Source organism: Chiloscyllium plagiosum, unplaced genomic scaffold (genome assembly GCF_037043375.1).
Source record: "Chiloscyllium plagiosum isolate Xiang-an unplaced genomic scaffold, Cpla_swu_hap1 HiC_scaffold_4, whole genome shotgun sequence".
Taxonomy (NCBI): Eukaryota; Metazoa; Chordata; class Chondrichthyes; order Orectolobiformes; family Hemiscylliidae; genus Chiloscyllium; species Chiloscyllium plagiosum.
The window spans coordinates 10,479,299-10,502,861 of record NW_028270142.1 but is presented as its reverse complement, the minus strand read 5'-3'; the positions used below and the strand labels follow the sequence as shown (position 1 = coordinate 10,502,861).

General features: G+C 43.9%; 1 protein-coding gene across 1 annotated transcript in view; it reads left to right on the top strand.

Annotated features, from left to right (window-relative positions):
- Positions 1-364: 364 nt before the first annotated feature.
- The window catches only part of prdm14 (PR domain containing 14), a 28,460-nt gene continuing 5,261 nt past the window's right edge, over positions 365-23,563 (top strand). The window contains exons 1-7 of the mRNA XM_087985803.1: positions 365-809; positions 911-967; positions 1,974-2,134; positions 3,521-3,788; positions 3,883-4,085; positions 10,199-10,300; positions 11,224-11,446. Of these exons, the coding sequence (XP_087841929.1) occupies positions 365-809; positions 911-967; positions 1,974-2,134; positions 3,521-3,788; positions 3,883-4,085; positions 10,199-10,300; positions 11,224-11,446 (1,459 nt within the window). The remainder of the gene's footprint in view (positions 810-910; positions 968-1,973; positions 2,135-3,520; positions 3,789-3,882; positions 4,086-10,198; positions 10,301-11,223; positions 11,447-23,563) is intronic.

Genomic DNA, 23,563 nt, shown 5'->3' with positions numbered 1-23,563 from the left:
GTGCTCTTCAGAGGGTCGGTGTGGACTCGTTGGGCCGAATGGCCTGTTCCCACACTGTGGGGATTCTATATTTTAAAAAAGAAGCCCCCCCAGCCTCCTTTGAGAAGTCACATTTGGTTTCTAACTCGGATTTCTCTCTCCCCACAGACCTACTGAGGTTCACCAGCAATTTTCTGGGGACTGGTCTTGTTTCAGATCTTAGAGTAAGTTACTGACCGAGAGGGGATGGTCCCAATGGGTTTTGTTCACCTCAGGGTGATGACAGGGATTGGTATGGAGGAAGTGTGTTTTATTCCTCCTCATGTTAATGTGTCCAGCCCGGTTACACATCTCCTTGCTTTCTCACAGGGTCTGCACTCCGGGCATGTCTCTATCGGCAAAGGACCAGCTGTACGCGGTGGAAAGCTTCAAGCGGGTTCCTGCCCCCACCATCCCGGGTTATCTCAGCTCCTTAATGCCCCAGCCCCGATTCCTGAATGGCGAGTCCTTGCTGCCCCTCCAGCCCCGGGCTAGCCTCTTGCCCACCTCTAACGCGGCCCTGCCTTTCACCTTCAGCGGTTTCTCCTTCCTGGGCCAGTCCCGGGCACTGGGCAGCACTGTGCCAGCCTCCCCACTGGGTTTGGAGCCGCGGGTGGCAGCGGGCACTTCGCTGGGTGAGGAGGTCTCGTACTGCCAGCCCTGTCTGCTTCCAGGGGCACCTTTCACAGAGGAACATCTCAACACCGTGCTGTACGGCCGAATGGATTCCGCCAGTGGTGACCAACTGGCTCCTCATGCTATCTCAGGCCTGCGCATCTCCGGCAACACAGGTACTGAGGCCACTCCGGGCTCGGCGGGCTAGCAGCAGCAGCTTCTCCTGCAGAATGCAAGGCTTGGCCAGTGACCCATCTCCCTGCTCTTTCCCCCGTAGGTGCACTGGAGGGTCAGCTCCACGTGGTGGACAGAGAGGGTCTGGAAATCCCACTGGGTGAGTCAGGGGGAGGGGTTGGGGATGGGGATGGGAAGGTCATGGGGGAGGGCAAGAGAGGGATGAGGGAGTGAGGGGACCTTTGGCTGATGGAGTGGGGGTGTGGGAGAGGGTGATGAGTGGGTGACGGAGGGAGATGGAGGGTGGGAAAGGGTGATGAATGGGTGAAGGAGGGTCACTGAGGGTGGGATAGGGTGATGAGTGGGTGACAGAGGGTGACTGAGGGTAGGAGAGGGTGATGAGTGGGTGAAGGAGAGTGATGGAGGGTGGGAGAGGATGATGAGTGGATGGAGGGTGGGAGAGGATGATGAGTGGGTGAAGGAGAGTGATGGAGGGAGGGAGAGGGTGATGAGTGGGTGATAGAGGGTGACTGAGGGTGGAAGAGGGTAACGAGTGGGTGACAGAGGGTGACTGAGGGTGGGAGAGGGTGATGAGTGGGTGAAGGGGAGTGATGGAGGGTGTAAGAGGGTGATGAGTGGGTGAAGGAGAGTGATGGAGGGTGTGAGAGGGTGATGAGTGGATGAAGGAGAGTGATGGAGGGTGTGAGAGGGTAATGAATGAGGCTGGGAAGGGTTTTGAACTGAATGAGTGCGGGGAGGGAGGAGAGGGAGGGTGGGAGAGGCTGCCTGGGTGCAGATCTGCATTTACAAAGCGCCTTTCAGGATTCAGCAATGCGGTGATAACAAGGCAGGCTGTCAGAGTGGGTGTTGACTGAGGAATAAATACCGCTCAGGAAAGCCAGGGAGAGACTGCTCCCCGAGACAGTGGCCCCAGACTGGGGAGGGGGTGAGGGGGCTGGGGGACCAAGTGGGGAGGGGGTGAGGGGGCTGGGGGACCGAGTGGGGAGGGGGTGAGGGGGCTGGGGGACCGAGTGGGGAGTGGCTTAGGGGCAGACGAGGGGAGTGGCGGGGAGCGATGCCACTCTCTCGGTCCCTCGCTCCCCACCCAGCGGCGCTAACTCTCTCTCTCTCTCTCTCTGTCTCTCTCTGTCTCGGCTCTGTGGCAGGGCTCGCTGTCTCTCACACGCTTTACGGCGGAGTGCACCACCTCGGGGTCTTCTGTTCCCAAACGCTGATCCCCAAGGGGGTCCGATTCGGACCGTTTACCGGAAAAGTGGTGAATACGAGTGAAATTAAAACCTACGACGATAACTCCTTAATGTGGGAGGTGAGAGTTACACTGGACCATCTCAAACACGGCCAGGGTATCGGGATGCTGCTTTTTGAAGTTTACAGCTAAAGGACTGTGTGTAGTAGAGGGTGAGGGTGTGTTTGAGTGTTGACTGTCCCAGAGGAGCTGGTTCCAGTGTATGGGGAAGGGCAGCTGCATGCTGTCAGTCTGATCTCACTCTCACTCTCACATGGGACAATGATATGCTATAGTTACAGCTATATGCTCTCTCACACACATGGGATAACTATATGCTATAGTTACAGCTATATGCTCTCTCACACACATGGGACAATGATATGCTATAGTTACAGCTATATGCTCTCTTACACACATGGGATAACTATATGCTATAGTTACAGCTATATGCTCTCTCACACACATGGGACAATGATATGCTATAGTTACAGCTATATGCTCTCGCACACACATGGGACAGCTACATGCTGACACACACATGGGACAACTATATGATATAGATACAGCTATATGCTCTCTCACACACATGGGACAGCTACATGCTCACACACACATGGGACAACTATATGCTATAGTTACAGCTATATGCTCTCACACACACATGAGACAGCTATATGCTAACACACACGGGACAACTATATGCTATAGTTACAGCTATATGCTCTCTCACATACACATGAGACAACTATATGCTCACATACACAGGTAAATATATGCTATAGTTACAGCTGTATGCTCTCTCTCTCACACACACATGGGACAATGATATGCTATAGTTACAGCTATATGCTCTCTCCCACACACACACATGGGACAACTATATGCTTTAGCTACAGCTATATGCTCTCTCACACACATGGGACAGCTATATGCTCTCACACACATGGGACAACTATATGCTATAGTTACAGCCAAATGCTCTCTCACACACATGGGACAGCTATATGCTCTCACACACATGGGACAACTATATGCTATAGTTACAGCTGTATGCTCTCTCTCTCACACACACATGGGACAACTATATGCTATAGTTACAGCTGTATGCTCTCTCTCACACACTCACGGGACAATGATATGCTAAAGTTACAGCTATACGCTCTCTCCCACACACACGGGACAACTATATGTTATAGTTACAGCTATATGCTCTCTCTCACACACACACACACATGGGACAATGATATGCTATAGGTACAGCTATATGCTTTCTCCCACACACACATGAGACACATATATGTTATAGTTAGCGCTATATGCTCTCTCTCACACACACACGGGACAATGATATGTTATAGTTACAGCTATATGCTCTCTCTCTCACACACACACATGGGACAACTATATGTTATAGTTACAGTATATACTCTCTCTCACACACACATGGGACAACTTGCATTCCAGATTTTTGAAGGCGGCACACTGAGTCACTTCATAGACGGCAAAGGGGCGGCGAGTAATTGGATGGCTTTGGTGAACTGCGCCAGAACGCCCCAGGAACAGAACTTAACCGCTATCCAGAGCGAAGGCAAAATCTTCTATGAGACCTGCAAGGATGTGACAGAGAAACAGGAGCTGTTGGTGTGGTATGGGGACTGCTACCTCCAGTTTATGGGAATCCCGGTCACTTTAAAGGAAGTAACTGAAAGGCCATTCGCGCAGCAGGCTGAAGGTTAAAACACTTAAACGATTTTCTGCCCTTTTGCGGTTTACTGTCATTAGCCGCGATCGCTTTGACTAAAATGCCACTTTCATTCCATTGGCAGAGTCCGCTGAGGGTTTTAAATGTGAGAGGTGTGGCAAGGTATTTGCCTACAAATACTACAGGGACAAGCATCTGAAATACACCCGCTGTGTGGACCAGGGAGATCGGAAATTCCCCTGTCACCTGTGTAACAGGTCGTTCGAGAAGAGAGACAGACTGAGAATCCACATTCTGCACGTCCATGAGAAACATAGACCCCACAAAGTGAGTACCCGGCTGAGAAACACAGACCCCACAAAATGAATACACGGCTGAGAAACACAGACCCCACAAAGTGAGTACCCGGCTGAGAAACACAGACCCCACAAAATGAATACACGGCTGAGAAACACAGACCCCACAAAATGAATACACGGCTGAGAAACACAGACCCCACAAAGTGAGTACCCAGCTGAGAAACACAGACCCCACAAAATGAATACACGGCTGAGAAACACAGACCCCACAAAGTGAGTACCCGGCTGAGAAACACAGACCCCACAAAGTGAGTACCCGGCTGAGAAACACAGACCCCACAAAATGAATACACGGCTGAGAAACACAGACCCCACAAAGTGAGTACCCGGCTGAGAAACACAGACCCCACAAAGTGAGTACCCGGCTGAGAAACACAGACCCCACAAAATGAATACACGGCTGAGAAACACAGACCCCACAAAGTGAGTACCCGGCTGAGAAACACAGACCCCACAAAGTGAGTACCCGGCTGAGAAACACAGACCCCACAAAGTGAGTACCCGGCTGAGAAACACAGACCCTACAAAGTCAGGAGGAAATCCGAAATCCAAATCCCTATCAGAGGAACAGGTTCAACAGGGGGTTTCACAGGGGGGGGGGGGTAAGAGTATCTCCGATATTATGTGGACCACATCCCCAAATCCAGCCGTGAATTCGCACTCGTTGGGTTTAGATTCGCTCCTTATTTTAAACGAGTGGATTTCCCCTCAATCCAAACCTGACAGTATTCCTCTGTGGACTCATTGCTTTGCTTCATCAGTCGCCAAAGCCCCACTCGCAATTTTTCAACTAATTTGGATGGGGGACAATTTCTGTTTGATAATAATTCTCACTCTTTGACCGTCTATTTTCCGAAATAGCCCTAAAAATTCATGAGTTCATAGAACCATAGAGATGTACAGCATGGAAACAGATCCTTAGGTCCAACTAATCCATGTTGACCAGTTATCCTAGATTAATCTAGTCCCATTTACCAGCATTTGGCCCATATCCCTCCAAACTCTTCCTATTCATATACCCATCCAAATACCTTTTAAATGTTGTAATTGTACCAGCCTCCTCCACTTCCTCTGGCAGCTCATTCCATACACGTACCACCCTCTGCATGAAAAAGTTGCCCCTTAGGTCCCATTTAAATTTTCCCCCTCTTACTCTAAACCTATGCACTCTAGTTCTGGACTCCCCACCCTAGGGAAAATATCTTGTCTGCTTACCTTATCTATGCCCCTCATGATTTTACAAGGTCACCCCTCAGCCTCCAATGCTCCTGGAAAATAGCCCCAGCCTATTCAGTCTATCCCTAGTAACATGCTTGTAAATCTTTTCTGAACCTTTTCAAATTTAATCACATCCTTCCTACAGCTGTAAATGTGAACATTCCAGTGAGCTCACATTGCAGTTATACGTAAAAACTCCGGCACGGTGGCACAGTGGTTAGCACTGCTGCCTCACAGCGCCAGAGACCCGGGTTCAATTCCCGCCTCAGGCGACTGACTGTGTGGAGTTTGCACGTTCTCCCCGTGTCTGCGTGGGTTTCCTCCGGGTGCTCCGGTTTCCTCCCACAATCCAAAAAGATGTGCAGGTTAGGTGAATTGGCCATGCTAAATTGCCCGTAGTGTTAGGTAAGGGGTAAATGTAGGGGTATGGGTGGGTTGCGCTTCGGCGGGGCGGTGTGGACTTTTTGGGCTGAAGGGCCTGTTTCCACACTCTAAGTAATCTAATCTAAGTTATCTAATCTAAAAAAAAACCTCCCTGTTATACACTATGATGAAATGATTTATTTTTGATCAGATCACATACCCACTGGATTCACTGCAAATGTCACAATTCTTTCTTTCTGCAAAGGCCATAACTAGTACTTGCACAATGGGTCAAGTGGTCTCCTTCTGTAAACTAAAACTCTATAGATTAGATTCCATACAGTGTGGAAACAGGCCCTTCGGCCCAACAATTCCACACCAACCCTCCGAAGAGTAACCCACCCCCTCTGACTAATGCACCTAACACTATCGGCAATTTAGCATGGCCAATTCACCTGAACTGCACACCTTTGGACTATGGGAGGAAACTGGAGTACCCAGAGGAAACCCATGCAGACACAGGGAGACAAACTCCACACAGACAGTCACCTGAGTCTGGAATCAAACCTGGGACCCTGGTGCTGTGAGGCAGCAGCACTAACCACTGAGCCACCGTGCCACCCATAATAGTCCCATTTGAATTAAGAGCTACCAGGGTTAAATTGTTGGCATAGTCCTTTTTAGCTATCTCATCTCATTAAATGATTCCTGAAAAATTGTACAAGGAATATTCTTTGCAATAATCACCCTTTAGGGATTTATTGTCTAATTAAGTGATACACTGGAAACATTGGAAAAGCAAACACATACTGTTCCAAGATTTGCAATATTATTGTAACAATCTAGGTTGTGAAATATCACAAATATGTTGATGGTATTCATTACCGATTCTAGCATGGCTCAGTACTTCATTTTGTATTCATTTTGATTTACTTACCCATGAATTAATTAGAGATATAGTATCAATCCTGATAAAATACTTTTTTCAATTCCACCATTCTGCACCTGATATACCAGCTCAGCAGATGTGCACCACATCCAAAACATCTGGGCCAGCTGCTACATCTACGCACAAGCAACACATGAAAAACTACCAATGATTTGTAGACAATATGATCACTTTTCTCTCAGTACTGCCACTATCCTTACATTTCTGTAAAGGGGACTGTTATAATTATAAACATATAAGTATTTAAATTATGAGAAGAAATAGGCCATTCAGCCCTTTGAGTCCTATTCACCATTCTTTAAGATCATGATTGATCTATTTGCTTCAAAGTTCACATTTTTACCTATACCTGATAACCTTTGATTCCCCAACTCACAAAAGTCTATTTACTGCCACCCTTAAAAGCCTTAATGATTCGACTTCCGTTGCACAACTCGGTGAGAGAAAAAAAACCTCTCCTCATCTCCTTGGAGACAATTCGCAAGACAATGCTCCCTAATTTAGACTCACTCACAAGAAGAAAATCATTTCCACATCAGTCTCGTCAAGACTGTTCTGGATCTCATGGTTCAGTCAAATTACTCAAGTTCTCTTTTTATATGTCTCAATGTAGAAAACCTTCTCTAAAACACCTCTAATACATTTACATCTTCCCATAAATAAGGAGACCAATTCTCAATTCCACAGTATCAAGATATAATCTCACCACTGCCCTCCCTAACATTATCCTTAAATTTCTTGAAGGCATAACATCCTTAAATTTCTGTTCAATCCTGTTGTAATAAAGTACAACATTCTATTAGACTTCTTAATTATTTGCTAACTTTTTGTGACTGATGCACTAGAAAGACCTAGAACACTGACCACCTCAGAATTTGGCAGTTGTCCTCCATTTAGGCAATATCCTGCTTTTTTATTCCTGAAAAAATAAATATTTTCATATTTTGCCGCAATATACTCTACCTGCCTGACTTTTGCCCATTTACATATCTATATTATCTGCAAACTCATACTGTCTTCTTCAAGATCTGTTGTATCTTGCAAATTTACCTCCCAAACTTCCACTTGCCTCAGCTAAGTTGTTAAAATAAACTGTAAAAGTTGAAGGCCCAACATAGACCTCTGCTTGTCACCCTCCTCCCAATCAGAAAAATGACCTGTTTATATACATTCTGTTTTCTGTCAGCCAGCCAATCCTCAATCCATGTTAGTATGTTACCTCCTGTGCAATAGGCTTTTAATTTGTGAAATAACCGTTTATGTGGCACTTTGTCAAATCCCATTTGGAAATCTAAGAAACAGTGGACCAATGGGCTTCTACTTATCTACAGCACAATGTATACCTCCAAAGAAATGTTATATGTTCAGTTCAAAGTTTGTGAGAAGATTTGTAGCTCGGGTGCTCGTTGTTGTGGTTCTGTTCGCCGAGCTGGGAATTTGTGTTGCAGACGTTTCGTCCCCTGTCTAGGTGACATCCTCAGTGCTTGGGACCCTCCTGTGAAGCGCTTCTGTGATCTTTCCTCCGGCATTTATAGTGGTTTGAATCTCCCGCTTCCGGTGGTCAGTTCCAGCTGTCCGTTGCAGTGGTCGGTATATTGGGTCCAGGTCAATGTGCTTATTGATTGAATCTGTGGATGAGTGCCTCTAGGAATTCCCCTGGCTGTCCTCTGTTTGGCTTGTCCTATAATAGTAGTGTTGTCTCAGTCGAATTCATGTTGCTTGTCATCTGCATGTGTGGCTAATAAGGATAGCTGGTCGTGTCGTTTCGTGGCTAGTTGGTGTTCATGGATGCGGATCATTAGCTGTCTTCCTGTTTGTCCTATGTAGTGTTTTGTGCAATCCTTGCATGGGATTTGTACACTACATTGGTTTTGCTCATGCTGGGTATTGGGTCCTACGTTCTGGTGAGTTGTTGTCTGAGAGTGGCTGTTGGTTTGTGTGCTGTTATGAGTCCTAGTGGTCGCAGTAGTCTGGCTGTCAGTTCGGAAATGCTCTTGATGTATGGTAGTGTGGCTAGTCCTTTGGGTTGCAGCATATCCTTGTTCCATTGTCTTTCCCTTAGGCATCTGATGACATGCCGCAACCCAAAGGACTAGCCACACTACCATATCTCAAGAGCATTTCCGAACTGACAGCCAGACTACTGCGACCACTAGGACTCATAACAGCACACAAACCAACAGTCACTCTCAGACAACAACTCACCAGAAAGAAAGACCCGATACCCAGCATGAGCAAAACCAATGTAGCGTACAAAATCCCATGCAAGGACTGCACAAAACACTACATAGGACAAACAGGAAGACAGCAAACGATCCGCATCCATGAACACCAACTAACCACGAAACGACACGACCAGCTATCCTTAGTAGCCACACACGCAGATGACAAGCAACATGAATTCAACTGGGACAACACTACTATTATAGGACAAGTCAAACAGAGGACAGCCAGGGGAATTCCTAGAGGCATGGCACACATCCACAGATTCAATCAATAAGCACATCGACCTGGACCCAATATACCGGCCACTGCAACGGACAGCTGGAACTGACAACCGGAAGCGGCAGATTTAAACCACTACAAATGCCGGAGGAAAGATCACAGAAGCGCTTCACAGGAGGCTCCCAAGCACTGAGAATGTCACTTATGTGTTCAGTATTAACAAATATATATTGGCTAACCATGACCTCACTTCCACAAAACCATACTCTTTCCAATTATCATGAATGTTTCTAAATGTTTTTGGCACAGTGGCTCAGTGGTTAGCACTGCTGCCTCACAGCGCCAGAGACCTGGCTTTGATTCCCGCCTCAGGTGACTGCCTGTGTGGAGTTTGCACATTTTCCCCATGTCTGCGTGAGTGTGCTCCAGTTTCCTCCCACAATCCAAATGATGTACAGATCAGGTGAATCAGCCATGCCAAATTTCCCATAGTGTTAGGTGCGTTAGTCAGGGGTAAATAAAGGGTAGGGGAATGGGTCTGGGTGGGTTACTCTTTGGAGGGTCGGTGTGGACTTGTTGGGCTGAAGTGTCTGTTTCCATACTGTAGAGAATCTAAACTTGTACTAATTTTTCTAATCAATTACTTGAGAACACTCTTGCTTTCACTCCATTCTTAGTATGCCATCATACCATCACTTAGAGAGTTGCCAAACCTTTGTTTGTGTAGCTCTTTATGGTAACACAGCTAAGAGATGTGAGCATTACCAGGGGTAAACCCATTGTGCTAGAATGCACTGGTACACCAATTCATTTTGCATCCCATACTACTCTTAACAGTAGGGAAATCAAGTATTACAAGGAAAAGGCAGGAAAGTGAATATGAGGAATGTCAGATAAGTCATGATCCTATTCAATGGTGAAGGGGCTGAATGGCCTACTCCTGTTCCTATTTCTAATGGTCTTAACATTTCATTACACTTACTTACCTACCCTGCACTCGTCTTAATTCAGTGTAATGTTGATAATCAATTTAGTTTTAAGCGGGAGATAATGCTGAACATTACTTTTACAATCCTTTTACAAATGTGACTCTCTCTGTTGAACAGTGCTCTGTGTGTGGTAAGAGCTTCTCGCAGTCCTCTAGTCTTAATAAACACATGAGAGTTCACTCAGGAGAGCGGCCATACAAATGTGTTTACTGCAACAAGGTAGGTTCATGTGTCCATTTGTACAAAAATTGTGAGCAAGGCATGTAGAAAAATAGAACAAAGAAATATAATATAGATACAATGAAAATTTAAAACAGATAAAGAAACAAAAACAATAGAAGGGTTTCTGAAGAAGGGTCGCTGGACCCAAAACTTTGCTTTTCCTCCACAGATGGCGTCAAACCTGCTGAGCTTTTCCAGAAATTTTCATTTCTGTTGCAGATAATAAAAACTTAATTTCTTAAAATATGTTTTTCTATATCGAGTTAAGATTTGTCTTAATATTGCCAATTCTTGACACCTGACCCTATCACGCTTGGCAACAAATTGAAGTACACCTGTTGGATTTCTTAAGTTTGGCAACCAAGCGGACACATTTCTTACAAGATCTCCCCATGGCCATGGCCACAGTAGATCCTGGACATTTATTTAGACATTGCTCTTGGCTCTGCATTACCCATGTTTTGGGAACTAAGACCACAGGAGTAATTGCTGAAAAATGTGTTACTGGAAGAGCGCAGCAGGTCAGGCAGCATCAAAGGAGCAGGAGAATCGACGTTTTGGGCATAAGCCCTTCTTCAGGAAGAGCTTATGCCCGAAATGTCGATTCTCCTGCTCCTTTGATGCTGCCTGACCTGCTGCGCTTTTCCAGCAACACATTTTTCAGCTCTGATCTCCAGCATCTGCAGTCCTCACTTTCTTCACAGGACTAATTGTCCAATAGTGCAAAAACATAACGTGTGAGAAATATTTGGAATAAACATCAAGGTGTAGCTGTTAAGATAAAAGCATTGAGGACGTCTTAAATTCAACTAAATTCTACAGTCTGAATGTTAGAGAGAAGAATTGAAATGTTTCTTTTTCTTAGTTTTGGCAGCTCTTATAAGCATCAGAAATAAATTTCTGCTTTTCCTTGCCTCTAGGCTTTCACTGCCTCGAGCATCTTGCGTACTCATATTCGACAACACTCTGGAGAGAAGCCCTTTAAATGCCGACACTGTGGCAAAGCCTTTGCCTCACATGCAGCTCACGACAGCCATGTAAGACGCACACATTCCAAAGACAAAGGTTTTGCTTGTGCAATCTGTGACAAGAGCTTTGTGGAAGCGCATGAGCTCAAGTATCACCAGATGCAACTCCACACAGGTCAGTGATGTTAAATACTGTGTGATAGGCAAGCAGTAGCCAGTGCTTTAATTACCAATACACCTCTAAGACACAAAATCCAACAGGAAAGGTGAGACAAATATGGCTACCAAGGCTAGTTAAAAGATTGTATTAGATGATAGGAAGAGACTTACAAAGTTGCCAAAAATTGGTCAGTCTCAGGACTGGGAACCTTTCAGAATTCAACAAATTCATGCAATGGTAAATAAAGGAAGAGAAAATAGAATATGAAAGAACGTAGTGAGAAACCAAAACAAACTGTAAAAGCTTCACTCGCTAAGCAAGGGAAGGAAAATATTGTCAAAGACCAATGTGGGCTTAATATAGGCAAAGACAGAATACTTGTAATGGGGAATAAGGAAATGGCAGAAAAACCAAATAAATATTTTGTGTCTGTCTTTTTGGAGGATAATGAAAACTAGATCTGCCAGGAATAACTGAGAACCAAGGCCAAGGCAATGAGAGACTGAAATAATTTAATATTGGAAATAGTCCTTTGTTAGGATAGAACTTGAGTATTGCAAGATTTGTTGCATACCACTACTTGTCCTTGATCTGATTGGCTTACTGGGCCATATCAGCATATTTCTGAGGACCTGGAGTCACGTGTACTTCAGATCAGGTAAATATGGCAGACTTCCTTGAAGGACACTCATAAACCGTATGGGTTTTTATGACCTATTATATAATGTACAGCTTTGGTCTCTTTACCTAAGAAAGGTATAGAGGGAGTGCAGTGAAGATTCACCAGATTGATCTCTAGGATGGAATTGTCCTCTGCTGAGAGATTAAGGAGTTTGGTCCTATATTTTAAGAGTGAGAGGTGATGTCATGGAGCATATAAAGTTCTTTCAGGGCTCAATAGGCTTGAGGGGTGGTGATCCAGAAACTGGTAATACAACATGAGAATAAAAAGCAATTTAGAACTTAGATGAAGAGAAATTTCTTCACGTGGAAGGGGTTGGTCTTTGTAATGATCCTATGATCAGTCATTGTGCATGTTCAAGACAGAGGTTGATAGATTTCTATCTATTAAAGATATCAAGAGATAAGGGTATAATCATGCAGGTAAACTGTGTTGAGGTAGATGACCAGCTATGATCTAGTTGAATGAAGTAGCAGACTCGAGGGACCAAATGGCCCGCACTTCTCCAATTTTCTATGTTCTCATGCTTTGCTTTGAGAATGTTTAGTTCAGTTTAAGTGTGCAGATGTTACCTATACAGAATTACTTTCAGAGTCAGCAGACCTGAAACAGTTGCTGGCTCCCCAATGTATAAATGCTCACACATGCAGGGCTGCTCACCAGGCTTCAGAATGGTAATTGAATTTGAATATTAGGAGAATAATGTGCCCAATTTTTACCTGCTGGTATTTAAAGCCCTCAGAAATATTTTTTAGGAAGTTACCAAGTAGTCCAATTGATTGATTTGAAACTATCTTCTTGAAGTTTGTGTCATATCCCTGTGTTATATACGTTTCATATGATTTCAAGGCTGAAGTAATCCAGTGTGCATCTATGTGAAACCAAGCCACTATTTTGTGACACAAACATTGTGGTGGAACTGGCCTATCAATTGGGAATAGGAAGGTAATATTCTGTTCCCTTCACAAATGCTGATAGTCAACTCTCTTCAAGACGATTATGAATTCCTAACCCTGCTGTATAACAAGAAAGCATCATACATATGAAGGATAATAACTAGTCTTAGCATTTATTAAAATTAATGACTTACTAATTTGATAACTGAGTTGGTGAAGCCACTGTGTCCGCCAGTGGATTCCCGACCGGAGGTTTTCTGGCACAGTAGATGGTGTCACTACCTCTAAAAGCAAAATTTCTGGGTTGAAGCCACACTCTAGGACCTGATGGTCAAGGAAGGAGTGTTCATGATGCAGCAAAATATGTTAGTTATGAACATGCCGAAGGCAATCAGGAAAGACTCCTGATCTGCCAGAACTGTGTTGCAGCTGCACTGGAACAGCTTCTCCAGAGTAAAAGATTCTTACTAGAGTCCATACAAACATTCTCCTTTCTCTGAGGGACTGCCAAAAGACAAAGAATGCCTCCAACTTGTAGTCTAAAGTCACTGTAGTCCCAGAGGACCACTCTCTTATTAGAGAGAGAGAGAGATACAATTGGTGGTGATCGAACCTTTGTGTTACCTTGCCTCAGATGAGAGGTTAGGAAGAAGGTTCCTTCAAGTTAACCTCAGCCCATATGAGAATTGAGCCCACAATGTTGGCATCACTCAGCATTGCAAGCCAGCTGTCTAACCAACTGGGCTGACCAACAATGTATCAATTTGTGGTCTATTCTAGCCTAATTAATCTCATATGGACAGCAATAGAGATATTTTAATTCACCTCGGCCCTTACCCCATGCAAGGATGAAGAAAGTCAGCAATCATCCAAAGTTTGTCGCTAGAATTGATAAACATTGGCCCTGATGTTTGTGTGGATATCGGGGAGAAGACAAGAATGGGTGAGCACAGGATTATGTTTGGTTAGTTAGTTAGTCACCAACATGCATTGATCTAGGTTACATAACATTTAGTTTCATTGACAAGGCAGTGGAGGTATTGCTGATACTAATTTTCAACAATAATCATTGCTTTTACAACACATTGCAGAATACTAGTTGTATTTTAAAATCCCATTTATTTAACCTATTCTTACTAATCAGCCTGTTCAGAAATATTATGAACACTGGTGGAGCAGGGGGGGCTTGAACCTGAGCCTCCTAGGATAGGGACACTGACACAGTGCCATTAGAGGACCCCTCTCACTTTTCTACCTATTTTCCTAGTCAACCTGTTCGGAGATGTTATTACTCACCTCTGGAGCAGGTGAGGCTTGAATCTGGGCCTCTCGGACCAGGTATAGGGACACTACCACTGCACCACAAGAGGAGCCCTCACATCTTTTTTACTTGGAGCCCACCCAATTTTGGACAACTGAAAATCTCATTCAGTTTTTTACTACTTAGTGAGGTTTAGTAATCTGTTTGAACAAGGAATTATAAGTGCTTTTGCCTTTGGACAGCAATTGAGAGTTAAACTCTGGATGATTGCGTCCTCAAGCACCCAAGGGCCCTCAGGTCAAATGAAGCATTGTTATTGGCATCCTGGTTGAGATGAGCTAACTTATCAGTTAACAGTGAAGGCTGCATCTGGGACTTTCCACTCTATGATTCAGCTATTCAATGCCTTAACGAGTTGAGCCACCAGAGAGCTGTATAACTGTTTGAAGGCTTCCTGTTTTCAGAACTCAAAAGGAATTAATACCAATTATAATATTTTTCTGTCACCAGCAAATTTCTTTAATAGCAAGCTGAGCCCCTTTCAGAACGAATGTGACACATTCACCAGGTTAACCTCCACAGCACACTCCATATGCCAGTAATCCATTCCAATTGTGGAGAAGGATGCTTGATACAAAAGTGGGCTTGGATGCTTTTGATATTCTGGCCTGTGACTACTGTGCACTGTGGGCTAGTTCAATGCAGTTTAGTAATGCAGTTTTATAAATACAGGGCAAAAGCAGTTATGTTAATAAGTAGGAAATAAATATTTATTACATGAAATGCTGAAGATTTTGCTGTTAATGTGCAAATATCAGTCTGACAACAGTGCAAAATGAGTTTGTAGAATACTTTTGTGATGTTTTTCTGGAATAATATGTTGTAGAACCAACTAGGTATATAGTTATTTTAGATCTGGTATTGTGCAACAAGACAATGTTAATTACTAATGTCAGAAAAAAAAATCTACTGGGGAGTAGTGATCTTAATGCAATTGAATTCCATATTAATCTTTAAACTTCCATATTTCAATCACAAATATGAATCTTAAACTTAAAGCCAATTGTGCAGATATGGGAGGAGAGTGGTTAAAGTTGTTTAGTTAAATAGACTAAAACATGTGCTGGTAAAAATGCAGTGGAACCATTTAGAGAAACAGTTTAAAAATGTTCAACAAAAACATATTTTGTTGAAAAATAAAAACTCAGCAAAAATGATCCATCCATGACTCACTCAGATTTTTAAGGGTCAGATTTGATTAAAATAAGAGCCTTATAATGTTGTAAAGAATACCAGCAAACATGAGGATTGGAAGTGTTTTATAAATCAGCATAATTATCAAATATAAGAGACAACAATAGAAATTTCTGGAAAATCTCAACAGGTCAAGCAGCATCTGTGGAGAGAAATCAGCATTAACGTTTGGGTCGAGTGACCCTTCCTCGGAACTGGGGAACTGGGGAGTTCTGAGGAGGGTCACTCAGCTTGAAATGTTAATACTGATTTCTCTCCACAGATGCTGCCAGACCTACTGAGCTTTTCCAGCAATTTCAAGTGCTGACAATGGAGCATTCTGCCAAATGACATTTGACTGTCTGCTTAGGAAGCCATTGGAGAGGATCATCTCCTTTTCCTACAGGGTCTCAAGTGCATTATGTGTGGACTTCTGCCTGACGGACTTTTGGAGAAAAACGTTTTTCTGCATAAACGTTTCCATGAGAGTCATTTGATATGGTGTGGTCCAAATGAATGTAGTGCTCTGTGATAACGTGGCCTGACTCATTCTTCCCAACACTAGAGACAGACAGAACTTTTGCATGTAAACGACTCTGGGTGTTTAAATATCAGGGGTCTAGGCACAGATTGGATCAGAATGGGGGATTGTCACATTTTTCCCTGTGTCTAGAGATTGTATATCATGTCCCTGTAGACATGATCCAGTTGAACTTTTTCTTGCCCATGAGTTCTGAGGTTATTTCTGATTCCTGTATTGAAACTGTGCCACTGATGCTTGTGCAGAGCATAGAACATAGAACATAGAAGAATACAGCACAGTACAGGCCCTTTGGCCCTTGATGTTGCGCCGATCCAAGCCCACCTAACCTACACTAGCCCACTATCCTCCATATGCCTATCCAATGCCCGCTTAAATGCCCATAAAGAGGGAGAGTCCACCACTGCTACTGGCAGGGCATTCCATGAACTCACGACTCGCTGAGTAAAGAACCTACCCCTAACATCTGTCCTATACCTACCACCCCTTAATTTAAAGCTATGCCCCCTCATAATAGCTGACTCCATACGTGGAAAAATGTTCTCACGGTCAACCCTATTTAAACCCCTAATCATCTTGTACACCTCTATCAAGTCACCCCTAAATCTTCTTTCCTCCAATGAAAACAACCCCATGTTGGATCCAATTCCAATTTCCTCCCCAAACCCCCATTTTTGGAGAGTGCATCCATCATGTAGATGTGCAATGGTGTGACAAAGGCCATCTCTGTCCTGTAAGTAGACCATATGTCCCTGAGTGTGTAAGGATATCTTCCTGCGGGGTCCAGCACAGGTTTGATCAGGGCGGACCGAACTCCAAAGCAGACTTGATACAATTGGCAATGACCTTGGGCAGAATTGTAAATGACCATAAGATATAGGAGCAGAATTAAACCATTCGGCCCATCAAGTCTGCACCGCCATTAGATCATGGCTATATGTTTCTCATCCTCCATTCTCCTGTAGTACACGTGAGGTAATGAATGTATATTTCCTCTCTCTTCCCCTTCTGTTTGGAAATGGGGGTGAGGGTAATTAGATTAGATTGGATTACTTACAGTGTGGAAACAGGCCCTTCGGCCCAACAAGTCCACACCGACCCACCGAAGCGCAACCCACCCAAACCATTCCCCTACATTTACCCCTTCACCTAACACTACGGGCAATTTAGCATGGCCAATTCACCTAACCTTGCAACAGTGGCCTAACCAATGTCCTATACAGCCGCAACACAACCTCCCAACTCCTGTACTCAATACTCTGACCAATAAAGGAAAGCATACCAAACACCTTCTTCACTATCCTATCCACCTGTGACACCGCTTTCAAGGAGCTATGAACCTGCACTCCAAGGTCTCTTTGCTCAGCAACACTCCCTAAGACCTTACCATAAAGTATATAAGTACTGCTAAGATTTGTTTTCCCAAATATGCAGCACCTCACATTTATCTAGATTAAACTCAATCTGCCACTTCTCAGCCCATTGGCCCATCTGATCAAGATCCTGTTGTAATCTAAGGTGACCTTCTTCGCTGTCCACTACCCCTCCAATTTTGGTGTCATCAGCAAACTTACTAACTATACCTCTTATCCTCGCATCCAAATCATTTATATAAAAGATGAAAAGTAGAGGACCCAGCACCACTCCTTGTGACACTCCACTGGTCACAGGCCTCCAGTCTGAAAAACAACCCTCCACCACCACCCTCTGTCATGTTCCAGCCTGGCCCATGAACTACAAATATATTTCCATTTGTGAATGCAAATCTGATTCCGCAAATTGGAAAGTTCTGATAAACATCAGTTTAAAACACAAGGCAAATGTAACAAAATATAAGCTGCTTGGTCACAGAGTCATAGAGTTGTACAACATGGAAACAGACCCTTCAGTCCAACTTGTTCATGCCAACCAGGTATTCTACATTAATCTAGTCCCATTTGCCAGCACTTGGCTCATATCCCTCCAAACTCTTCCTATTCATATACCCATCCAGATGTCTTTTAAATGTTGTAATTGTACCAGCCTCCACCATCTCCTCTGGCAGCTTATTCCATACACGCACCACCCTCTGTGTGAAAAAGTTGCCCCTATGTCCTTTTTTAAATCTTACCCCTCTCACCTTAAACCTATGCCCTTTAGCTTTAGACCCCCCTACCCTGGGGAAAAAAAAACCTTGACTATTCACCCTATCCATGCCCTGCATGATTTTATAAACTTTGATAAGATCACCCCTCAACCTCCGATGCTCCAGGGAAAACAACCCCAATCTATTCAGTATCTCCCTACAGCTGAAATCCTCCAACCTTGGCACAATGTTTGTAAAGAAACATTTTAAATCCCAGCACATTTCACGACATTACTGAAACTATATATATATTTTAAATCCTGATTACAATATTTGAATGTTCTTGCATATACCAGCTATTCCCACTTCTTCAATATTTTCAATACATCCCTGGTACATTATAATTGAAATCCCTGTAGATACACATCTTTGTACACTTGCCACTGTTAATCCTCTCCCTTTTCCACGTTACCATTCATTTGTGTGTCTAGCCTGGGAACCTGGCCTGTTTGCTATGCTTAGGGTGACTGCTGTCCTGCAAATACAATAGAGAAAGGACAAGAAGGCAGCAACTGTATAGAATACTTCATGTCAAACTTGGTGAAGTGACATTATTTACAAGTAATCAATGGGAAAATTGCTATCTAATTTGAAAACGTTCGTTTTTTTTTAATTTGAACTCATTACACCAGAGCTGCCACCTTCACATCTTCATTGCATTTCTGAGGCTGTGTGGGGAAGTGAAACTTGTTTTTTTGTTCTATCTCCACTTCCAGTAGCAGAGACTCTGTTTCTTGTTGCTTTTATTTAGTTAATTTTATCATCAACTCTCTCTGTATCCTTTTCTCTATCTTCCTAGCCAATCAAGCTACTGTATCAGTTTGTGTTCTCTCACCTTGGATTCTCCCAAGTACACATTCGTGGCTGTATTAGTGGTGGGAGGAAACTACACCTGTTCTGACTGCAGGCCACAACACCATAGGCAAAATGAGTCTCTGTTCATTTAGTATATGGAGATCAGGGTCAGTGGAAAGTGCCAGATAATCTGGAAAGTTGCAAATGTTCCAAACAAAAAATGTTGGAAGGCTAAACCAAGCTGCTGTCGCTCAGCCAGTTTAATTCAGAGATGGAGAAGCTTTTAGAAATTATTATCCAGGACAAAGTTAACAGACGTTTGGACATGTGTGTTTTACTGACAGAGATCTGCCATGGATTTGTTGAGGAAAAATAAGTTGTTGGAGAAACTCTGGTGACATCTGCAGAGAGAAAAGAGTTAAGATTCTTCAGAGCTGAAATAGGGTCATTGGACTCAAAACATTAACTCTGTTTTCTCTCCACAGATGCTGACAGACCTGCTGAGTTTTTTCCAGCAATTTCAATTTTTGTTTCAGATCATCAGCATCCGCAGTTTTCGCTTTATCTTGTTGAAGGCGAATTTTTAAAATTGATTTAACTGATGTTTTTAATCAAGCAGCAGAGAAATTTGATGCACACCTGGTAAGGTGCATGTAGATTTTCAAAAGATATTTGATAAGTGCCACATAACAGCCTTGCCAGCAAAGCTGGAGCCTATAGACTATAAAGGGGGGAGGCAGTAGAAGCAAAACAAAGTTGGTTGAGTTATAGCAATGAGAGAATTATGCAGAGCAGTTGTCTGGAGGAAAGCAATACTCCCTGTAACTTTATCTTTGGTGCGTGGACCTTCAATGACCACACACTCAGTGACCTTTGGCAGTCACTTCCTGAACCAGAGGTCAACGCAACAGCATGCTGATCAGAAAGTGCAGAAGCTTGGAATGGCTGAGAAAGTGTTAGGGCGAAGAATGCAGGAATGTTTTCAGTAGCTAGTGTTGGGATAGCTGATTTTTCTGATCTTTAGCCACCTGGGTGTACAGGGCACAATGTCAAACATTTATAGATCACCAAACTGGGAAGTATTGTGAACTGTGAGGATAATAGTGAAGGGCTTCATAGAATCCCTACAGCATGGATGCAGGCTATTCAGCCCATCGAGTCTATACCACTTCCAAAGAGCATCCCACCCAGACCCAGCCCCCAACCTTTGCCCTGTAACCCTGCATTTCCTAAGGCTAATCCACCTAACCTGCACATTCCTGGACACTAAGACAATTTAGTTTGGCCAATCCGCCTAACGGCATCGTTTGCGAGTTTTCAGCTTTTATAATGGTCCATGTGCTTGTTCAGGACCATCACACCTACCTGAACTCCAGACGCCACTGCACCTGACCTCACGTCGACCTCACCTCTTACCATTACCATTCCTGTGGTCCCGACACCAAACTTACGGAAATTATCGCTCTTGCTTAGCGGAGTTTTCTGTCTGGCATTGACATTCCTAATGCTGTTTCATCCTCCCACCCAAGTACAGGAATTTCAGATTTAACCTGGTCAAGAGTGTAGTGCTGGAAAAGCACAGCAGGTCAGGCAATATCCGAGGTATCAGCCCTTCATCAGAAATGAATGATGAAGAGCTTATGCCTGAAACTTTGATTCTCCTGTTCCTCAGATGCTGCCTGACCTGCTGTGCTTTTCAAGCAACACGTTCTTGACTCTAATCTCTAGCATCTGCGGTAATCACTTTCGCCTAGGTTTAACCTGGTGCAAAGTTTTCTCTCCATTAGAAACTCTGTTGGAACTATCCCTGTAGTTGTAAGAGGGATAGTCCCATAATCAAACAGGAAACAGGTCTGTTTGGTATCTAGTGAAGCTGTAGGATGTTTCTTTAAACCTGCCTTCAAAGTCAAGACTGCTCTTTCTGCCAGATCATTGGATGATGCATGGTGTTGAGCTGTCCTTATATGTTGAATCCCATTTGACTTGAGGAAATACTCAAATTCCCTGCTGGTAAATGATGGCTCATTATCTGTGACCAACACATCTGTGTATTGCAAAAGAGGTTCACAGTTTTTCTATCGTCATCCCCGTGTTTGATGAATGAACTCAATGTACGTCCAGCCATTTTAAGTGGGCATCCACAGTGACTAAGAACATTGAGCCCATGAAAGGAGTGGCATAGCTGACGTGTAACTGAGTCCAGAGTTTACACAGCCATTCCCACAAATATGTGGGGTCAGCTGGTGGTAATATTTGTCCTTGTTGGCACTCTGTGTGCAGCTCCATCAACGCAGCTATCTCTGCATCCAAACCTGGCCACCAGACCTAACTTCTCATCTAACTTTGGACACCCCTGAATGAGCCCTTGTGGAGTTCAGCCAGTATCTGGAGGTGATTATTGCTTGGGACAATCACTGTTGCTCCCCTTAATAATATGCCATCCTCTACAGTGATTTGGTCTCTCCCAGTCCAGAAAGGTTTAAATTCTGGTTGTGTCGGCCCTTTGGTTTCCCTCCGTCACCACCAGCTGTTCGTGTTTTGCCAGGACCAGATCTTTCTGCACCCAAAGTCTGATTTTGTCAGCTGTCACTGGAAGTTTGTCCAGAAAATTTAAAATCATTATGGACTCTTTCAAAGGTGGTACCAGTGGTGGTGTATCTGCCAGTGGGATGCAGCTCAATGATTCATGCCTCCTGATTTCTGCCTTTACTTTTACCTGTCAGGCAAATGGCACTGGGAGGGCCTTGCAAAATTGTGTAATTCCTTTCTGGTCAAAATACAAGGCGGCCTTGCCTCCTCTGATAGCCCCTAGTCCTTCCTGAAACACCTCTGGGTATTTCATTGGACTTCACTCAGGCAGCCATTTTCTAATCGAAAAATATTGAGCCAATCCAGGTGAATCTTTCTCAACCAATTTCGCCCCATCAAGCTTGGGCCCAAACCTTTTACTACAATCAATGGTAACTGAACCGGCTGCAACTCATAAGCGACCAGAACCAAAGTTGTAGTGTTATTCTATAAAGGTTCCCTGGTATAGGTTCTCAATCTAGCCAAGGTCTTGTGAATTTTGTTAAAGACTAGTTCTGTGATCATTGAAACAGCAGCGTGGTACTGTTCTCCATTAGAACCGGGACAAGACATTTATTTTGATTTGTTCTGATTTGGATGTTGCTAAGAAATTTAATTGTTGAAAACCAGATGTAGGTGGACTTTCCAGGGTGTGCACTCTCCTAATTACTGGCCGATGAGTTCACTTCCTCAATTTAGGTCTTGTGGGACTCTTTTGCTGTCTCGAGTCCGTACACTGTCGGTAATTACTATGGCTTGCTGGCCCTGATCCTGAGGAAAATGTTAACCTTTTGGCCAAGGCTTGTCTTTGTTTTGGGATTTTGCTGTGGGCTGACCTAGAATCCCTCTATTCAGGATATATCTTGAATGAGGCTGTGCAATTGCCTACACTCAAATGGTGTTCCCCAAGCTCAGTCAGACTGGTGAGGATATGCATTTCCCTCAGAATACCCTGCAGCTCATATGCTCCACTTGCCACATTTTCCAGTGACAAAGCTAGGTGTAGTGCCTGTCTGAAGTCCAGTTGGACTTCAGGTACTAGGCACTTTTGCACAGTTACATCATTAATCCCACACACCAAACAGTGTCTCAGCACCTCATTTACAGTGAAACCAAAATCACATGCCTCTGCTAGTCACCTTAACCGAGTCAAAAATCCCAATACGGATTCCCCTGGTTCTTGAATTACTGAGTAAAACTGATAGAATCTCAGAAGTAGAGAAGACTTGGGTCATAATATTCTTTAACTAAATTTGTCAACTCTTGAAAGGTTTTAGTATCTGCTGCCTCAGGGGAAGTCAGGCTCCTAATAATCAAAAAGGCTGTAGGTCCACAAGCCATCAGGAGAATTACTTGTTGCTTTTTGTCTGCCTTAATGTAATTTGCCTGAAAAAAATAATGCATTCTTTCCACATACTGGGCCCAGTCTTTGACAGCAGGATCAAACAAGTCAAGCTTCCCAAATAATGGCATGATGCCAGAGTTGACTGTTGCAAGCAAATTTCTTCAGGAGTGTGCTTTTATTTTGTTGCCCCTGAAATAATTTCACAGAGGCCAGTATTCCATAAAGTCACCCTTTATTTACAAGCAGTGAGTCCTTGACATTGATCCAGTTCCCTCAGAGACAGTGCTCAGAGTGAACAGAATATCTGACATTCCCATTCTTCTCTGTCAGCCAAGGCTCCCTGATTGGACCAGATTAATAGCCCCAGTCAGGGAACTCATACTCTGAGGTCCACCTGGCTGACCTCGTTGCAATCATTACAGGTTACATTTGAAAAGAGGTTCATTTACTGTGAAATACTTTTGGACATCCTGACAATGTGATAGACATTTTAAATTTAATTTCCATTTGCTTTTTCTTTCCAGAGTTTGCATGGACAGCATGGTGGCTCAGCAGCCCAGCGGTTAGCACTGCTGCCTCATAACACCAGGGCCCTGGGTTCGATTCCAGCCGCGGGCCACTGTGTGGCGTTTGCATGTTCTCCCAGTGTCTGTGTGGGTTTCCTTGGGGAGCTCCAGTTTTCTCCC